General features: G+C 42.2%; 1 protein-coding gene across 3 annotated transcripts in view; it reads right to left on the bottom strand.

Moving 5' to 3' along the window:
• LOC123375881 (TLC domain-containing protein 4-B-like) overlaps positions 1-14,809 on the bottom strand; it is a 53,329-nt gene that overhangs the window by 19,693 nt on the left and 18,827 nt on the right. For all 3 annotated transcript variants that reach the window (XM_045027250.1, XM_045027252.1, XM_045027251.1), the window contains exons 4-5: positions 7,381-7,439; positions 6,000-6,094 (exon numbers count right to left, since the gene is read on the bottom strand). In XM_045027250.1, the coding sequence (XP_044883185.1) occupies positions 6,000-6,094; positions 7,381-7,439 (154 nt within the window). The remainder of the gene's footprint in view (positions 1-5,999; positions 6,095-7,380; positions 7,440-14,809) is intronic.

Raw genomic sequence — 14,809 nt, 5'->3', positions numbered from 1 at the left:
ACAGTAGTGATCACTGAAAAGTCAATAGATATTTTATATTTAAAACTGCCATTATCTTAAAAAAATATTTAGTACTTCTGTGGATGATTTACGTCAAATGTCCAGTTACAAATTTACAACTTAAAGTATTAAACTGACACCAGTTTTATACCTAGTATTTAGGTATATACCTAGTATTTAGGTATACGTAAATAAACATGGAGAGAACAGTACACAGCAATAACAATGAAGTGCAGCTGTAATCCCCCACCCCATCCTCATTATAACCATTGTCTACACTTTTAGGCAGTAATAAGCCTATGATAAAATGAAACTCACTGTTACTCATGATTTGCAAGATTAAAATGTGCATGCATCCTTGTATGGTTATGTGGATTTCTTCCAAAGTGTGCTGAAGTACTTCATTTTAAACAGATATTTGTTCCAAACTTTATGATGGGCAGTGATGCCTAGTGGATAGAACACTAGACTGGAACTCTGGATACTTGGGTTCTACTTCTGGATCTGCCACTAGCCTACAGGGTGACCTTGAGCAAGTCACTTTGCCGCTCTGTGCCTCAGTTTCCCCATCTGTAAAATGGGGGAAAATGGTACTTACCTCTTTTGTGATCTACAGATCAAGAGCTACACAAGAGTTAAGTATCAAATACAAGAGCATCGATGTTTCATTCATTCATTTTATCAAATTACAATATATTCTTGACATAAAATTAGAGTCTTTCATAAGAAGGTATGCAAAAGGACAATGCTGGTACAGACTAGCAAACAGTTTAGAAACTTCAAAAAACACAATATGAAAAAAGGAGATTGAGGTTTATTACAAGTCCTAAATTAAAATTTTAAAAGGTCTCTTTGAAACAAACAATAGTAAGGAAGTTTCAGCGTTCATACTGACATTTCATACAAATAATCACTGTATTTTTTATGTAATACTTCACCTGGGCACACGTATAGCATGTTGGTGACTGTATTGGGATAGATTAGATGGCTATATAGAATAATTATGTTTTTAAAACACTACATTCAGTATACCTGAAAGCTGAATTTTAAAACATATTTTAAAAATCCCAGTTGCTGTTTTAAAAGAGTTACATATGTATAAATATATAGCATTTTGATTAGCTCTGGAGAATCTCAATATGAGTTATTATTTTACTGCTATTCCCCAGCAGGAAATTTATGATTAAAAAAAAAGTGTTAATGAGCAGGCAGATGCTAAACACAAACTGCGAGCTTTAGTGAAACTGTTATTATTTGGTAGGAGAATTGTAAATATATAAGCATCGTCATTCATATTAAACAACAAAACCATTAGAATTTACCTTGACAAAAGGTGTTGTGAGAATTTGTTATTTATAAAAGCACTTTGAGGTAAGTGCTCTGTCAGTGATAATTTCTGGCAGAGTCAAACCTCTCTTGTGCGTGCAAGTGATGAGTAGTATATTCTGCGTTACCAGCTATGGACTTGATCCTGATCCCATTGAAGTCAGGGTCAAAACTCCTATAAAGGGAGGATGTGTTAGATCAGACAGCAAGCTGATAGTTTCCTGAGATTTTTAAATTACATTTAATAATTGTAAAGCTGTGCAAAATACAAGATGAAATAAAAATTATTACAAGGCTTTTGAATAGTAGGTTGTTTTTACAGGCAATATGTGCTGTTATACCTAGATAAATAGTGCTGTTTAAGTGCAGATTTTCCAGCATTCACTCTGAATTTTGCAGCTTTTGTTGATGTAAGCAGCCATGTATTCTTGCTGCAGCTATATCTTTAAAATATTATATATGTTTAAACTAAAGACGTTAAATTACAGACCCTTTCCCCGCCAAGGAACAGGAAATAAACTCTTATGTATTAGATATCAGTTGATAGCTCAAGTTAGCTCTCCCACAGCCACTATGTAGTACTGCATAAAAATGTATTGAAATAATTTGTAAAAAGCACACAATTAACAAAATAGTCATTAGGTCATTGGAATTATTCAGACTTTTTTTGCAAACTATGCCGTATATGTAGAAAAAATCCTTTTGAAAATTCGTCTTAATTGGTGACATTCATGGAAAGTTTCTTAAGGATTTTAAAAAAAAATTCTAAAAAAAAAAATCTGATTGTATTAAGATCCTGATTCAGCAAGATACTTAAGCACATCAAAGCAACTACCCATGAGTTTAAAGTTAAGCACGTGCTTAAGTGTTTTGCTGACTCAGAGTCAAAGTCACCTAGCATGGTGACAGGTTTCAGAGTGGTAGCCGTGTTAGTCTGTATCAGCAAAAACAACGCGGAGTCCTTGTGGCACCTTAGGGTACGTCTACACTACGGGATTATTCCGATTTTACATAAACCGGTTTAGCAAAACAGATTGTATAAAATCGAGTGCGCGCGGCCACACTAAACACATTAAATCGGTGGTGTGCGTCCACGGTCCGAGGCTAGCGTCGACTTCAGGTGCGTTGCACTGTGGGTAGCTATTCCATAGCTATCCCATAGTTCCCGCAGCTTCCCCCGCCCCTTGGAATTTCCGGGTTGAGATCCCAGTGCCTGATGGGGCAAAAATCATTGTCGCGGGTGGTTCTGGGTAAATGTCGTCAGTCACTCCTTCCTCTGGGAAAGCAACGGCAGACAAGCATTTCGCGCCTTTTTTCCCTGGATTGCCCTGGCAGATGCCATAGCATGGCAATCATGGAGCCTGTTTTGCCTTTTGTGACTGTCACCGTATGTGCACTAGATGCTGTTGACAGAGGCGATTCAGCAGCGCTACACAGCAGCATGCTTTTGCTTTTGCATGACAGCAGAGATGGTTACCAGCCATACTGTACCATCTACCATACCATAAATTGGTAATAAGATGATCATGGTTACCAGTCCTTTTGCACTGCACCATTTGCTGCTGTCATAAGTGCCCCTGGCTGAGATCAGCCAGGGGCGCGAAAGCCAAAATTGGGAATGACTCCCTGAGTCAATCCCTCCTTTTTGGTATCTAAAAATAGAATCAGTCCTGCCTAGAATATGGGCAAGTGTACTAGAGAACCACTGTATCATAGAACCAGAGAGCACAGCTGCTCTGTGTCAGATCCTGCAGAAATTATGAACTGTATGCTATTCACAGGGGGTGCTCCTGCAACAACCCCACCTGTTGATTCCGTTCTTCCCCCAGCCTTCCTGGGCTACCGTAGCAGTGTCCCCCCACTTGTGTGATGAAGTAATAAAGAATGCAGGAATAAGACATAGTGACTTGTTAGTGAGAAATGAGTGGAAGGCAGCCTCCAGCTGCTATGATAGTCCAGACAGGACATTAAGCAGTGTAGAGGAGAGGAGCCCAGCATCCCGCTGCTAGTCCAGGGACAATTGAATCTGTTCTTTACACATGAAGGGCGGGGACTGATGGAGCTCAGCCCCCTGTTGCTATGATGAAGACGGTTACCAGCCATACTGCACCATCTACCAGGAAAAATCAGGAGCTTTTTACACAGGCGCCCATGATAGACCTCACTGAATGCTAGTCGGCATGGTTACCAGTCCTTTTGCACTGCCCCATGTGCCAATAGGCTGATGATGACAATGGATATCAGTCATATTGTACCATCAGCCACCCATGGCGGGGGGGGAGCAAGGATGTTGGTGTTGACTGCTGCAGCATCACGTCTATCTGCAGCATTCAGTAAAGATAGTGTGACATGTAAAAGAGTCAAGAGAGGATTGTTTTCCCTTTCACTTCTGGGGGTAGGTGGGGGGGTGCGTAAATTGCCGAGCTATGCCCTGAACCACCGCGGACACTGTGTTTGACCCTAGAAAGCATTTGGAGCTCAGCCAAGAATGCAAATGCTTTTCGGAGGCTGCAGGCACTGTGGGATTGCTTGAGTCCTCCAGTCCCCGCTCCAGTCCCCCCTCCATGAGCGTCCATTTGATTCTTTGGCTTTCCGTTATGCTTGTCACGCAGCAGTGCGCTGAGTCCCTGCTATGGCGTCTGTGTGGAGATTTTTTAAAAATGATTTTGAATTTCGTCTTCTGTAACGGAGCGCTGATAGAACAGATTTGCCTGCCCTTACTGCGATCACATCCGCATGGTCCATGCTGGAGCTCTTTTTTTATTTTGATTTCGGACTGCATCGCCACCCGTGCTGATCGGAGCTCCACACTGGGTAAACAGGAAATATTCAAAAGTTCGCGGGGCTTTTCCTGTCTACCTGGCCACTGCATCTGAGTTCAGATTGCTGTCCAGAGCGGTCAGTGGTGCACTGTGGGATACCACCCAGAGGCCAATACCGTCGATCTGCGGCCATACTAACCCTAATCCGATATGGTAATTCCAATACTAGCACTACTCCTCTCGTTAGGGAAGAGTACAGAAACCGGTTTAAAGAGCCCTTTATATCGATATAAAGGGCCTCTTAGTGTGGATGGGTGTGGTGTTAAATCAGTTTTACGCTCCTTAAACTGGTTTAAAGGCATAGTGTAGACCAGGCCTTAGAGACTACCTTATGCCCAAATAAATGTATTAGTCTCTGACTGATTATCAGTGACAGAGCACTTACCTTCAAAGTGCTTTTATAAATAAAGTCTCACAACACCTTTTGTCAAGGTAAATTCTAATCGTTTTGTTTAAGTCACCTAAGTGTCACATTTTAAACTGAAGACATTTGAGTTTTGGGAGTGGGAGGGTGAGAGATATTGGAATGTTCTTCTTAAGCTACAGTATTTTAACACTGAGCATGTTTTTGTACTGACAAGCAATAAACTCGTAGAGGAAGTATCTTTACATTAGAAATCAAGCTGTAGTCTTAACTTTGTAAAAACAGTCTAAACAGCATATACAGTAATTTAATCTGTGAAAGAGAACAAATGTTCAGTTTAAAACACATACTGGGTCAATTAACTCAAACCTTTATCTGGTGGCCAAAAAATAACACTGAGAAATACTTTATAGGATGAGTCACTGTAACTTAATTTACTAAAATTGCAAATATGGATAGAAAAACATCACCAGAACAATGTATGCTACCATTATGTAGCTCAAAACATCTCTAATATTAGTCTATTGACTTTTAAACAACTCACATAATAAACCCTATTTCAGAAGCCAAACTAGGATCAACCTCCTTGAGCTACTGAAGCCAGCATTAGAGTCCATCAGCTTTGGAGTTTTAGAGGCACTCTCATTACTTCCCAGTTTCACAGTTTAGCTAAATCCGTGCTGTTTGATTTACTGTTTAGAGATGAAGAGACACATATACAGCTCTACTCCAATATAACGCTGTTCTCGGGAGCCAAAAAATCTTACCGCGTTATAGGTGAAACCGCGTTATATCAAACTTGCTTTGATCCGCCGGAGTGCACAGCCCTGACTCCCCCAGAGCACTGCTTTACCACATTATATCCAAATTCGAGTTATATCGGGTTGCGTTATATCAGGGTAGAGGTGTAATAGAATTCTGGACATGAATGCACAAGCCACCAGTGAAAGTCTGATTAATGGATTTTAGGATTTCAGACGATTATGCCCTTGTTAATATATGTGGGATTTAAGGTCTTAAAGTAAATGTGCCTGTGTGTATTTAGGAATGCCTATGCAGCTGCTGGGAGTGTACTTCCCAGTGTGGATAGACAAACACTAGCTCTGCTCAGGCTAGTGTCCTAAAAATAGCTGTGTTTCCACAGCAGCACGGGCTAGCCACACAAGTCCGTACCCATGAGGAAAAGGGTCAGGCAGGTTTGTACTTGGATGCCTAGCCCAAGCCACCACAGACACCCTGCTATTTTAATATGCTAGCTCAAGTATAGCTAAGCTAGCGCATGTATGTCCAGCCAGGCTGGGAAGCACATTCCCAGCTGCAGTGTAGACATACCCTTACTTGTATGTAGAAATAAAAAAACTGGACTTTCTTGGAGCAACACTGTTGAGATACTACAAACTGCATAAATTCAGAGCAGTGATGTTCACCCTTAGACACTATTCCCAATCTTGTCTGCTTGTTAGGATACTGGAAAATATGGCACTCACCAGTACAAAGTAGTAGGCATACAGAGCTGCCAAATGATGAATTACAAAAAATTTATCACCAATTGCCTTCCAGTAGTAAGTAATAAGAAACAAATCTGTAAGAGAAAAAAACCCATTAAATTATTACAACGTAAGCTACCTAAGGACTATAATATTTCTCTTTAAAGCTTTCAGTATTACTGCAATCTAAAAGGAAAAACCTTTTTGGTTATCTGAGCTATGCATATATTTTTAATGGCAAATGGTGTCCAACTCAACCCACAAAAAGAAAAAAAATCTGAATCGTCTTTGAATTGAGCATTTCTAAGCTCAAGACTTCTGTATCCCTTCCCCCAATCCCTGCTCCTCAGATGGACATTTAATGTGAAAGGAAAAATTAGGCCTAAGCACTAGTTAAAATATTTTAGCTCTTCCAAAAATGTTCATAAATCTTTATATTTTCTCCACGAAGGGAGCTGCCTGGCCACAGCTTTAGCAGGAGGTACACTGTGAGCAAGGATAGATCCAGGGACAGACAGACAGACACACACACACACACACACAGTCCTAGGTCCTGGTCTGGAAGATGACTCATGAGCCCACAATAATTGTATCAAGAAACCCAGAGAGAAAGGGGGTTGAGGACACTGCCAAAATGCGACTGGGTCCACTATAGGAATGGTGGAGCAGCAGGGCAGGGACCCCTAACGCTAAAAACATTAGCTCTTTGATTTGTTGAGCCCTTTGATTTGTTGGCTTCATTTATTCATAATCCACCAGTGATCACAGAAGATAAATCACCTGACATAGGCTGTCATTAAGAACAAATAATTGAGTGAAAGAGCACAATTGTATGTAAGGATGACAGCCACAGCAGATAAAATTATTAAAAATATTTTCAACCTCTTTCACATAGGATCAGACTCTGGCTTAAAATGTGTAGGAAGACAAGGACAATGGGGAGAGGAGTAAGTATGGAGCTGTTTCCCCCAGCTTTGTTGGGATTGCTAAAAACCTGCCGCTTGCACTCTATGGGCACAGGGGAGAGTGAGGACATTACTGCTGCCAGCAGCAGTAGACATCCCAAAAGGGGTTGGGGTCACAACTCCCACCCCTTCTGAATTGGCTGGAGGACCAGAGCCAGGATTTAAGGGTGTTCACTGGACCATCTTAAAGCATGCAGTAGTCACCACACTATTGTTGGGTGTTCCTTCAGCACTCACTAAGGCAGTATTTCCATCTCTCTCCACCACTAGCAGGTTGCCTCCAGGCATTGTACCACAGCCCACAAACACAGCAGTAGCTTCAAAAGCTACACTGGACCCTATATTGTTTATAGAAGCTCATCACATCCTCAGAATAAAATTTAGATGTATCTATGATATAGACAACGTATAATTACCAGAAATGAGGTAGCCTGTGGTAATAGCAATATTCAGTTTCACAATTGAAGGGTCACCCCTGTAAACATAAAAAATGATGTACAGTTCCAGCCTTTATAATAAAAAGTTAAATTTGCATAGGACATATAAACATCACAAACCATTCCCCTCTTGCTGGGCCACTCATGCTTGACCCAGCCATGTAGCATCATGGGAATTTGGGTGGGGGAGAGGAGAAGTTGCTAATTAGGAAGACTGATTCCAAAGACAGAACACATCTGCTGCCCCAGGGAGACCAGCAGCAAGGATCACCTCATGCCTTGGGCAGCTGGCAAGGGAATGGAGCTGAAACTCAGCAAGTCCCCTGGCATACTGAGGCATAATAAGGTCAGCTAATACAGAGTGCTTGTCAGCACCTTTGCCGACATTATTAAACACGCCCGTTTATGTCTCCCATCCTGCCCTAATTTTTAAAAACTTAATTTGGGATGATAAGTACCAGTTGAGTGAGAAAGTTTTTTTTAAATCACAATCATGAGATACCATGTTGACAGCTAGAGTGCAGGGGGAAATGAAAATTACTCTTCTGTAACCAAGCTATTTAAGAGGACCTCAGCACATTCTTACTCTTGGGATGTGCTGAAATTGTAGCTTGGACTGATGGAATCTTCTAACAGCAGTGCCCGCCGGTGCACTCTTGTGCCCCCTGCACCTCTCCTCATGGCTCCTCAAAGAGCAAAGCCATAAAAGCATATGTGGTGTGCTAATCACCTCAGTTCCTTCTATCACCTCAAGTCCAAAGTTGTAATTAGGACTCAGAGAAAGAGGGAAAGGTGGGAAGCAAGTGTCATTATGCAGAATCCAACTCCAAGAGCTCTGGTTACAGGTGAATAACCTTCATTTGTTCTTTGAGTGGCCTCTGCACATTCCTACTCTTAGGAGTTTGGCAAGCAGTATTCTTTACTCTGTACAGTGATACAAGGAGGTCTCATTAAAAAGAGATTGTAACATTGCTTTACCAAATTGATCTAGATGCCACTTGAAAGGAATGTTTTATGAAGTATGAATTGAGACTAAGTAAAAGCTGTACAGATGCAGCTTTGTTCTCACAGAGTGCACTCTAAGCTCTTTTGGAAAAGGTGTATTTAACACACTCTTCAATACAGAGTCCAACCCATGTAGAAAGGTGTTGGGATGTGACTGCCCAGGTTTTACTCTTTTCCCATAAGAGACAAACGGTCTAGGCAATTTTCTGCCATTCATATAGAAGGCTAATGTTCTGTTAGCATCCGAGGTATGGCGCTTACCTAGAGAAAGCTAAGAATGTAGCCTTGGAAAAAATACTGGCAAGTTTATGGATTGATGGAGATGATAGATGTTCATTAAACCCTTCAGAATCTTTTTAATATATCATGACTAAATACAGTATTTTATTCAACTAAGCTATAGTGAGTAGACATGGCTGCGAGATGTACTTTTACCAATGATATGGAGAGTCCCAAGCATTTCAGATTAATGAGATACTCCCATATGGATTGAATAGGAACTGAACCTAGGTTTATTGTTAGTTGCCAGCAAAGATAACCTTTTCCACTTACGATTGTAAAAGTTGATGCTTCCTGGAGTTTAACTGAATTCCTGTGCTTTTTACTCAGAACAGAACTATTCTACATCTGTTGGAATACTATTCTGCCAAATGGAGGCCTGGATGGCAAATCTGACCTCTCTGCTGGGCCCGTAGGCTGAAGACAGATAAACTGTTTATGATAGTTGCAGTATATCCCACAACCACTATTGTCTCACGCAGGCCAAAGTAACTTTAGCTTTCTCTTGTTCAAATATTTATGAGAACTCTGAATTAGAAGAATTTGGGGCAGAGGGGACACAGAGGAGGAAACCTACTCCCTAGTCTACAAGAAATGCATCAGAGATGGACTGGTTGTCCACTCCTGCTCTAGAGCAATACCTCGGACATTTGGAGTTACGTCTTATTGCAAATAGGTCCATCTTCAGGTACTACCACGGGGAAGGCATGTCATTCTCTATAGATTTCCCGAGTGACCACCTGTGCTGATCATGAAAGTCTCTGCTCAACTAATCTGACAGTATGTTGTCCTTGTCTGCAAAGCAAGGAGCTATATGATAAATTTGGTGTGCCATGCACCATTCCCACAAAGCTTCAGCCTCTTTGCACAGCTAGTTGGAACATGCTCCCTCTGCTTATTCATGTAAAACATTGCTGTAATGTCAGTAATTATTTGAAATACTCTGCCTGGTAGACAAGGGAGAAATATCATGCTTTCAAAGTTCTTTCACTCTTAATTCTTGTATTTTGGTTTGGAAATTTTTCTCTCAAAAATTCCAGATACTGTGAATTGTCAAATTCTTGTAAAGAGACCTCCTGCAATTTGGAAGGTCAGAGGTGACTACAGCTGACTGAGCTGGGGAGTAGAATACAACTTTTTTTAAGACAGTGTGATGTTAAGTCCACCATATGAAGGACAGGAACATTCGGCAGGTCATTTCATTAACATACAGTCTTGCTAGCTAATACTGCAGAGGTCTTATCTTTAGAGCTGCATATAGAGTTACGCATGTTTCAGAATACATAAGGCTCATCAGCTTGAGGCTCATCACTGTTTGGCGTGGGTTCTCGTGTAGTATTTCCAAGTACCTTTCTTCTGGGACAAAAAAACTCTCCTCTGTTGTACTTCCTTAAAGTAAAGGCAGTAGTCAGTTTCTGATTTTAGTAGCCTCTTAGCTCACTTGGTCAGGTTAAAGGAAAGGCATTTCTTCTTAATTTTTCAGTGAATTATTAAAGTAATTCTTGTGTTAACCTTACAAGTTGATGTAATTACTCATTGTAGTAATTGACAAGCCAGATAAATTGAATCATTGATCTACTGATTCAATTTTGATAGAATTTTGATAGTAACCTTGATTTGATCATTGCATTGTTTTACATTTAATTAGGGAAATTAGAAGTAAATTAGTGATGGTCGTTTAGCTTCATATTTATTTGATTTTTTTATAGAATCCATAAAAGCACACTAGCATGGCTCTTCTCTCAAAACTCCAGTACATAAGAACATAAGAATGGCCACACTCGGTTGGACCAAAGGTCCATCTGTATCCTGTCTGCCAACAGTGGCCAATGCCAGGTGCCTCATGTCATAGGTCTCACCCCCACTTGGAACTGTTGGGTTCCAATGTGGGGACCTGCCTTAGTTTCCCTCTAAACTAAAATCCTAGTTTAGGTCTGGTTCTCGCTGCCACCAGTCAGGTTAAAGTGTCTGACACACTGCCTGTCCCCCAACTTTCCCTGGGGAACACAGATTCAATGTCCCTGAATCTCTACACACAGGGAAGCAGCCCACTTCCCCCGTCCCTCTCTCCTAGCCACTCTGGAGAGATATACACCGAGTCAAATCCTTGACTCAACACAAAGAGGGACTTACCTCCCCCTCCCCCTCCCCCTCCCCCTCCCTAGTCCTGGAAAGAGATACCTGATTCAAACTGCTTGAATCAAACCCAGGAGGAACTTTCTCTTCCCCCCCTCCCCTTCTCCTGAATTTCCACAAGAGAAGGAATTAACCAAGTCCAAAGAAAAGAAAATAATTTATTAAAGAATAAAAAGAAAGTAACTTGTCTCTGTAATCCAAGATAGAACCATATAGGGTCTAAACTTATCAATCTCTGGAGAGAATCCCCCCCCCCTCCTTTCTTTCTCAGTAAAAGCAAAGTAACAGCAAACAGGAATAAAGAATTTCCTTTAGCAAACACACAATTGCAAATGTAGAAATCAAATTATAAGACTAATTCGCCTTTCTAATTAATACTCACTATTAAATAGTAGAAACTACTCCAGGAGAACTTGGAGACATGACTGGCCTCTCTTAGATCCAAAAAGAGGACTCAGGGTATGGCTACACTGGCGATTTGCAGCACTGGAAAGCCTCCACCAGCGCTGCAATTAGTAAGTGGCCACACCTGCAGGGCACTTCCAGCGCTGCAACTCCCTGCTGCAGCGCTGGCCGTACACCTCACTCAGCATGGGGAATAAGGATTCCAGCGCTGGTGCTGCAGCGCTGGTCATCAAGTGTGGCCACACACCAGCGCTGTGATTGGCCTCCAGGGTATAAGGTGTATCCCAGAATGCTTTTATAAATTACTCTCTTTGTTTTGTTATGCAGCCTCTCTTTGTTTTGTTGTGAACGAGCTCCGATCGGAGCTCCGTTGCCGTTGCCGCTTATCTAAAAAACAAACAGAGCTCCTGTTTGCTGTGATCATCTGTACCTGGCTGTAAACAATCAAATGAGATTGCAGGCAGGGAGGGAATGAAACAGCGGGGAGTCGTGTTGGCTGCAGGCTGTTTGCAATTAAGAGTTAAGACTAAGGGGTTGGAAACATGTTCAAGTCAGGATTTTTCAAGTCAGGAAGCTAAACACTGATTTTTCAAGTCAGGAAGCTAAACACACAGTGTTGGCTCCAAAAATCCCCTCTCTCTCTCCCCCCGCTCCCTGTCACACTAGACCCCACTCCACCCCCCTCTTTTGAAAAGCACGTTGCAGCCACTTGAATGCTGGGATAGCTGCCCATAATGTATCACTCCCAGCAGCGCTGCTAATGCTGCAAATGTGGCCACACACCAGCGCTGGTAGCTGTGAGTGTGGCCACACACCAGCGCTGCTCCTACACAGCTGGATGACCAGCGCTGCAAACCGTAAGTGTAGCCATACCCTCAGAGCCAAACAAAGAAACACAGACAAAGGCTTCCCTCCACAGAGATTTGAAATTATGTTGTCTCTGATTGGTTCTCTGGTCAGGTGGTCATCAGGTACTGCATGTTAACCCTTTACAGGTAAAAGAGACCTTAACCCTGATCTGTTTATTTATGACACGCCCCCCAAATCGCAGACACTGGGGGAACCACACTGGCGGTGATTTCCTTCTAGAACTTTAAAATAAACAGATTAACAAAACACATGCACTATTACATATACTACTAAGTATGTAAACAACAAGATATTTGACATTCAAGAACACTTTTTAACCATTTGACCGGACATACTTGGCAACGTCCTTGCCCATCCCCTCCCAGTGGAAGGACTTCCCCAACCTGTCCTTGGTTATGTTTACCCCAGAATGACCACTGGGATGTCATGGCCCAAGCTTAAGAGCTTGTACCGGTACTTAGTTGGAACTACCAACTGTTTTTGAGGATTCTGGCCTTTCTGGTGTCCACCAGAAAGAATCTTGTTATATAAAAGTCCTTGTTTTACAACAAACTGGGATCGATTCGAAGAGCTGAGAGGCGGTGGGTTGCTCCGTGCCGCCGCCCAAGCTGTCTTAAGGCTGTCATCGGCTTCCTGCTCAGTCTGGAACTGTTTCCTTGAAGCTGGAGACACCAGTTCCTCCATAGACTGTGGACTTGGGCTTGATCCCTCTGGAAGCAATGTAGGTGAAGAGGTTGTTTCCGTTAACTGTGAACCGCTGTCCGCTGGTGCACAAGGTGATATTTCAGGCTCTGGCTGAGCCTCTTGGGTAGAGTTGTCTGCTGCTTCTGCCAGTTCCGGCCCGTTGGCGCCCCCTGGCGGTGGAGTTGCAAGCGCTGGCGTCAGTGCTGGCGCTGGTTCTGCCGCTGGTTGCTTTTCCAGTTCCGGTCCTGGGACTGGATGTACTATGGCTGCTGTAGTTGTTGGCATGGGATCCGGTTCCACCACCTCTGTCTGGGTGTCTGGTAACACAGACCGGGTCTTGGTGGATGGCTCAGGAACAGGGATGGGAGTGCCTGCTTGTTCGGCCTGGCTGCGGGTGACCACTCCCCCCCTCTTGGCCAGCTGCACATGGTTGGCCAAGTCTTCCCCCAGTAGCATGGGGATGGAATAATTGTCATAGACAGCAAAAGTCCACTTTCCTGACCAGTCCTTGTACTGGTCTTCAGGGATGCTGTACCCATGGCAGGTCCTTTTAAAACTTTTCAAGAAGGCCTTAGTGTCCTCACCTGCCATGTAGGTGGGAAATTTCTTGGGATGGAGAACAGTGCCTGGAGAAGGACTGTTAGGGTTGGCTGGAACATGTGGGTTAGCTCTGGCTAATTCCAGGTCTTTGTCTTTTAACTTCATTTGTCTTTTGTGCTTAGCCTCTTTGGCTCTGTGGTCAGCTTTTTGTTTCTTCAGCTCCCTCTTGTGGTTAGCCTCTTTGGCTTGTTGCTTTTTCATGTCTTTGTGCTTTCTGGTGCTGGCCACACCCCTCTGCAGTCAGGGAATTGGGTTGCTTGCTTCCCAATTCCTACCCTGTCTACTCGCGATTGAATAGAAAGAAACAAAAGCTTTTGATTTGCAAATGGTGTTTGCTTGTTTGCTGGCTTACAAGAAACTAGAAAATCTGGTTTGGTAACTTTCCTTTAGCAATTTTTAAGTACCTCACAGTAGGGGTCCTTCTAACAAAGCCTGTTAGAAAAACTTACACCTCTTCCCTAGCTGTTTTTAAGCAGACAGAAAGAAAAAGGAGAAAAAAGAAAAGAAGAAGAAAAAAAAAGTTCTTTTCTAACACAGCCCGTTAGAAAACCTTATCTTCCTCAGCTAAACCCAGCTAAAAATTTGTTTCCAAAAAAAACAATCTCCCCCCTCCTTTTTTAATGATTCCTAACATCCTGTTTGCTTTTTTGACCACTGCTGCACATTGTGTGGACATCTTCAGAGAACTATCCATGATGACTCCAAGATCTCTTTCCGATTAGTTGTAGCTAAATTAGCCCCCATCATATTCTATATATAGTTGGGGTTATTTTTTCCAGTGTGCATTACTTTACATTTATCCCCCTTAAATTTCATTTGCCATTTTGTTGCCCAATCACTTAGTTTTGTGAGATCTTTTTGAAGTTCTTCACGGTCTGTTTTGGTCTTAACTATCTTGAGCAGTTTAGTATCATCTGCAAACTTTGCCACCTCACTCCCTTTCTCCAGATCATTTATGAATAAGTTGAATATGATTGATCCTAGGACTGACCCTTGGGGAACACCACTAGTTACCCCTCTCCATTCTCCATTCTGAAAATTTACCATTTATTCCTACCCTTTGTTCCCTGTCTTTTAACCAGTTCTCAATCCATGAAAGGATCTTCCCTCTTATCCCATGACAACTTAATTTACGTAAGAGGCTTTGGTGAGGAACCTTGTCAAAGGATTTCTGGAAACCTAAATACACTGGATCCCCCTTGTCCACATGTTTGTTGACCCCTTCAAAGAACTCTAATAGATTAGTCAGACATGATTTCCCTTTACAGAAACCATGTTGACTTTTGCCCAACAAGTTACGTTCTTCTATGTGTCTGACAATTTTATTATTTACTGTTGTTTCAACTAATTTGCCTGGTACTGACGTTAGACTTACCAGTCTGTAATTGCCGGGATCACCTCTAGAGCCCTTTTTAAATATTGGCGTTAC

This window comes from Mauremys mutica, chromosome 8 (assembly GCF_020497125.1).
Source record: "Mauremys mutica isolate MM-2020 ecotype Southern chromosome 8, ASM2049712v1, whole genome shotgun sequence".
NCBI lineage: Eukaryota > Metazoa > Chordata > Testudines > Geoemydidae > Mauremys > Mauremys mutica.
Note: the sequence above shows the minus strand (reverse complement) of the source record. Positions and strands in the feature narration are given on the sequence as shown.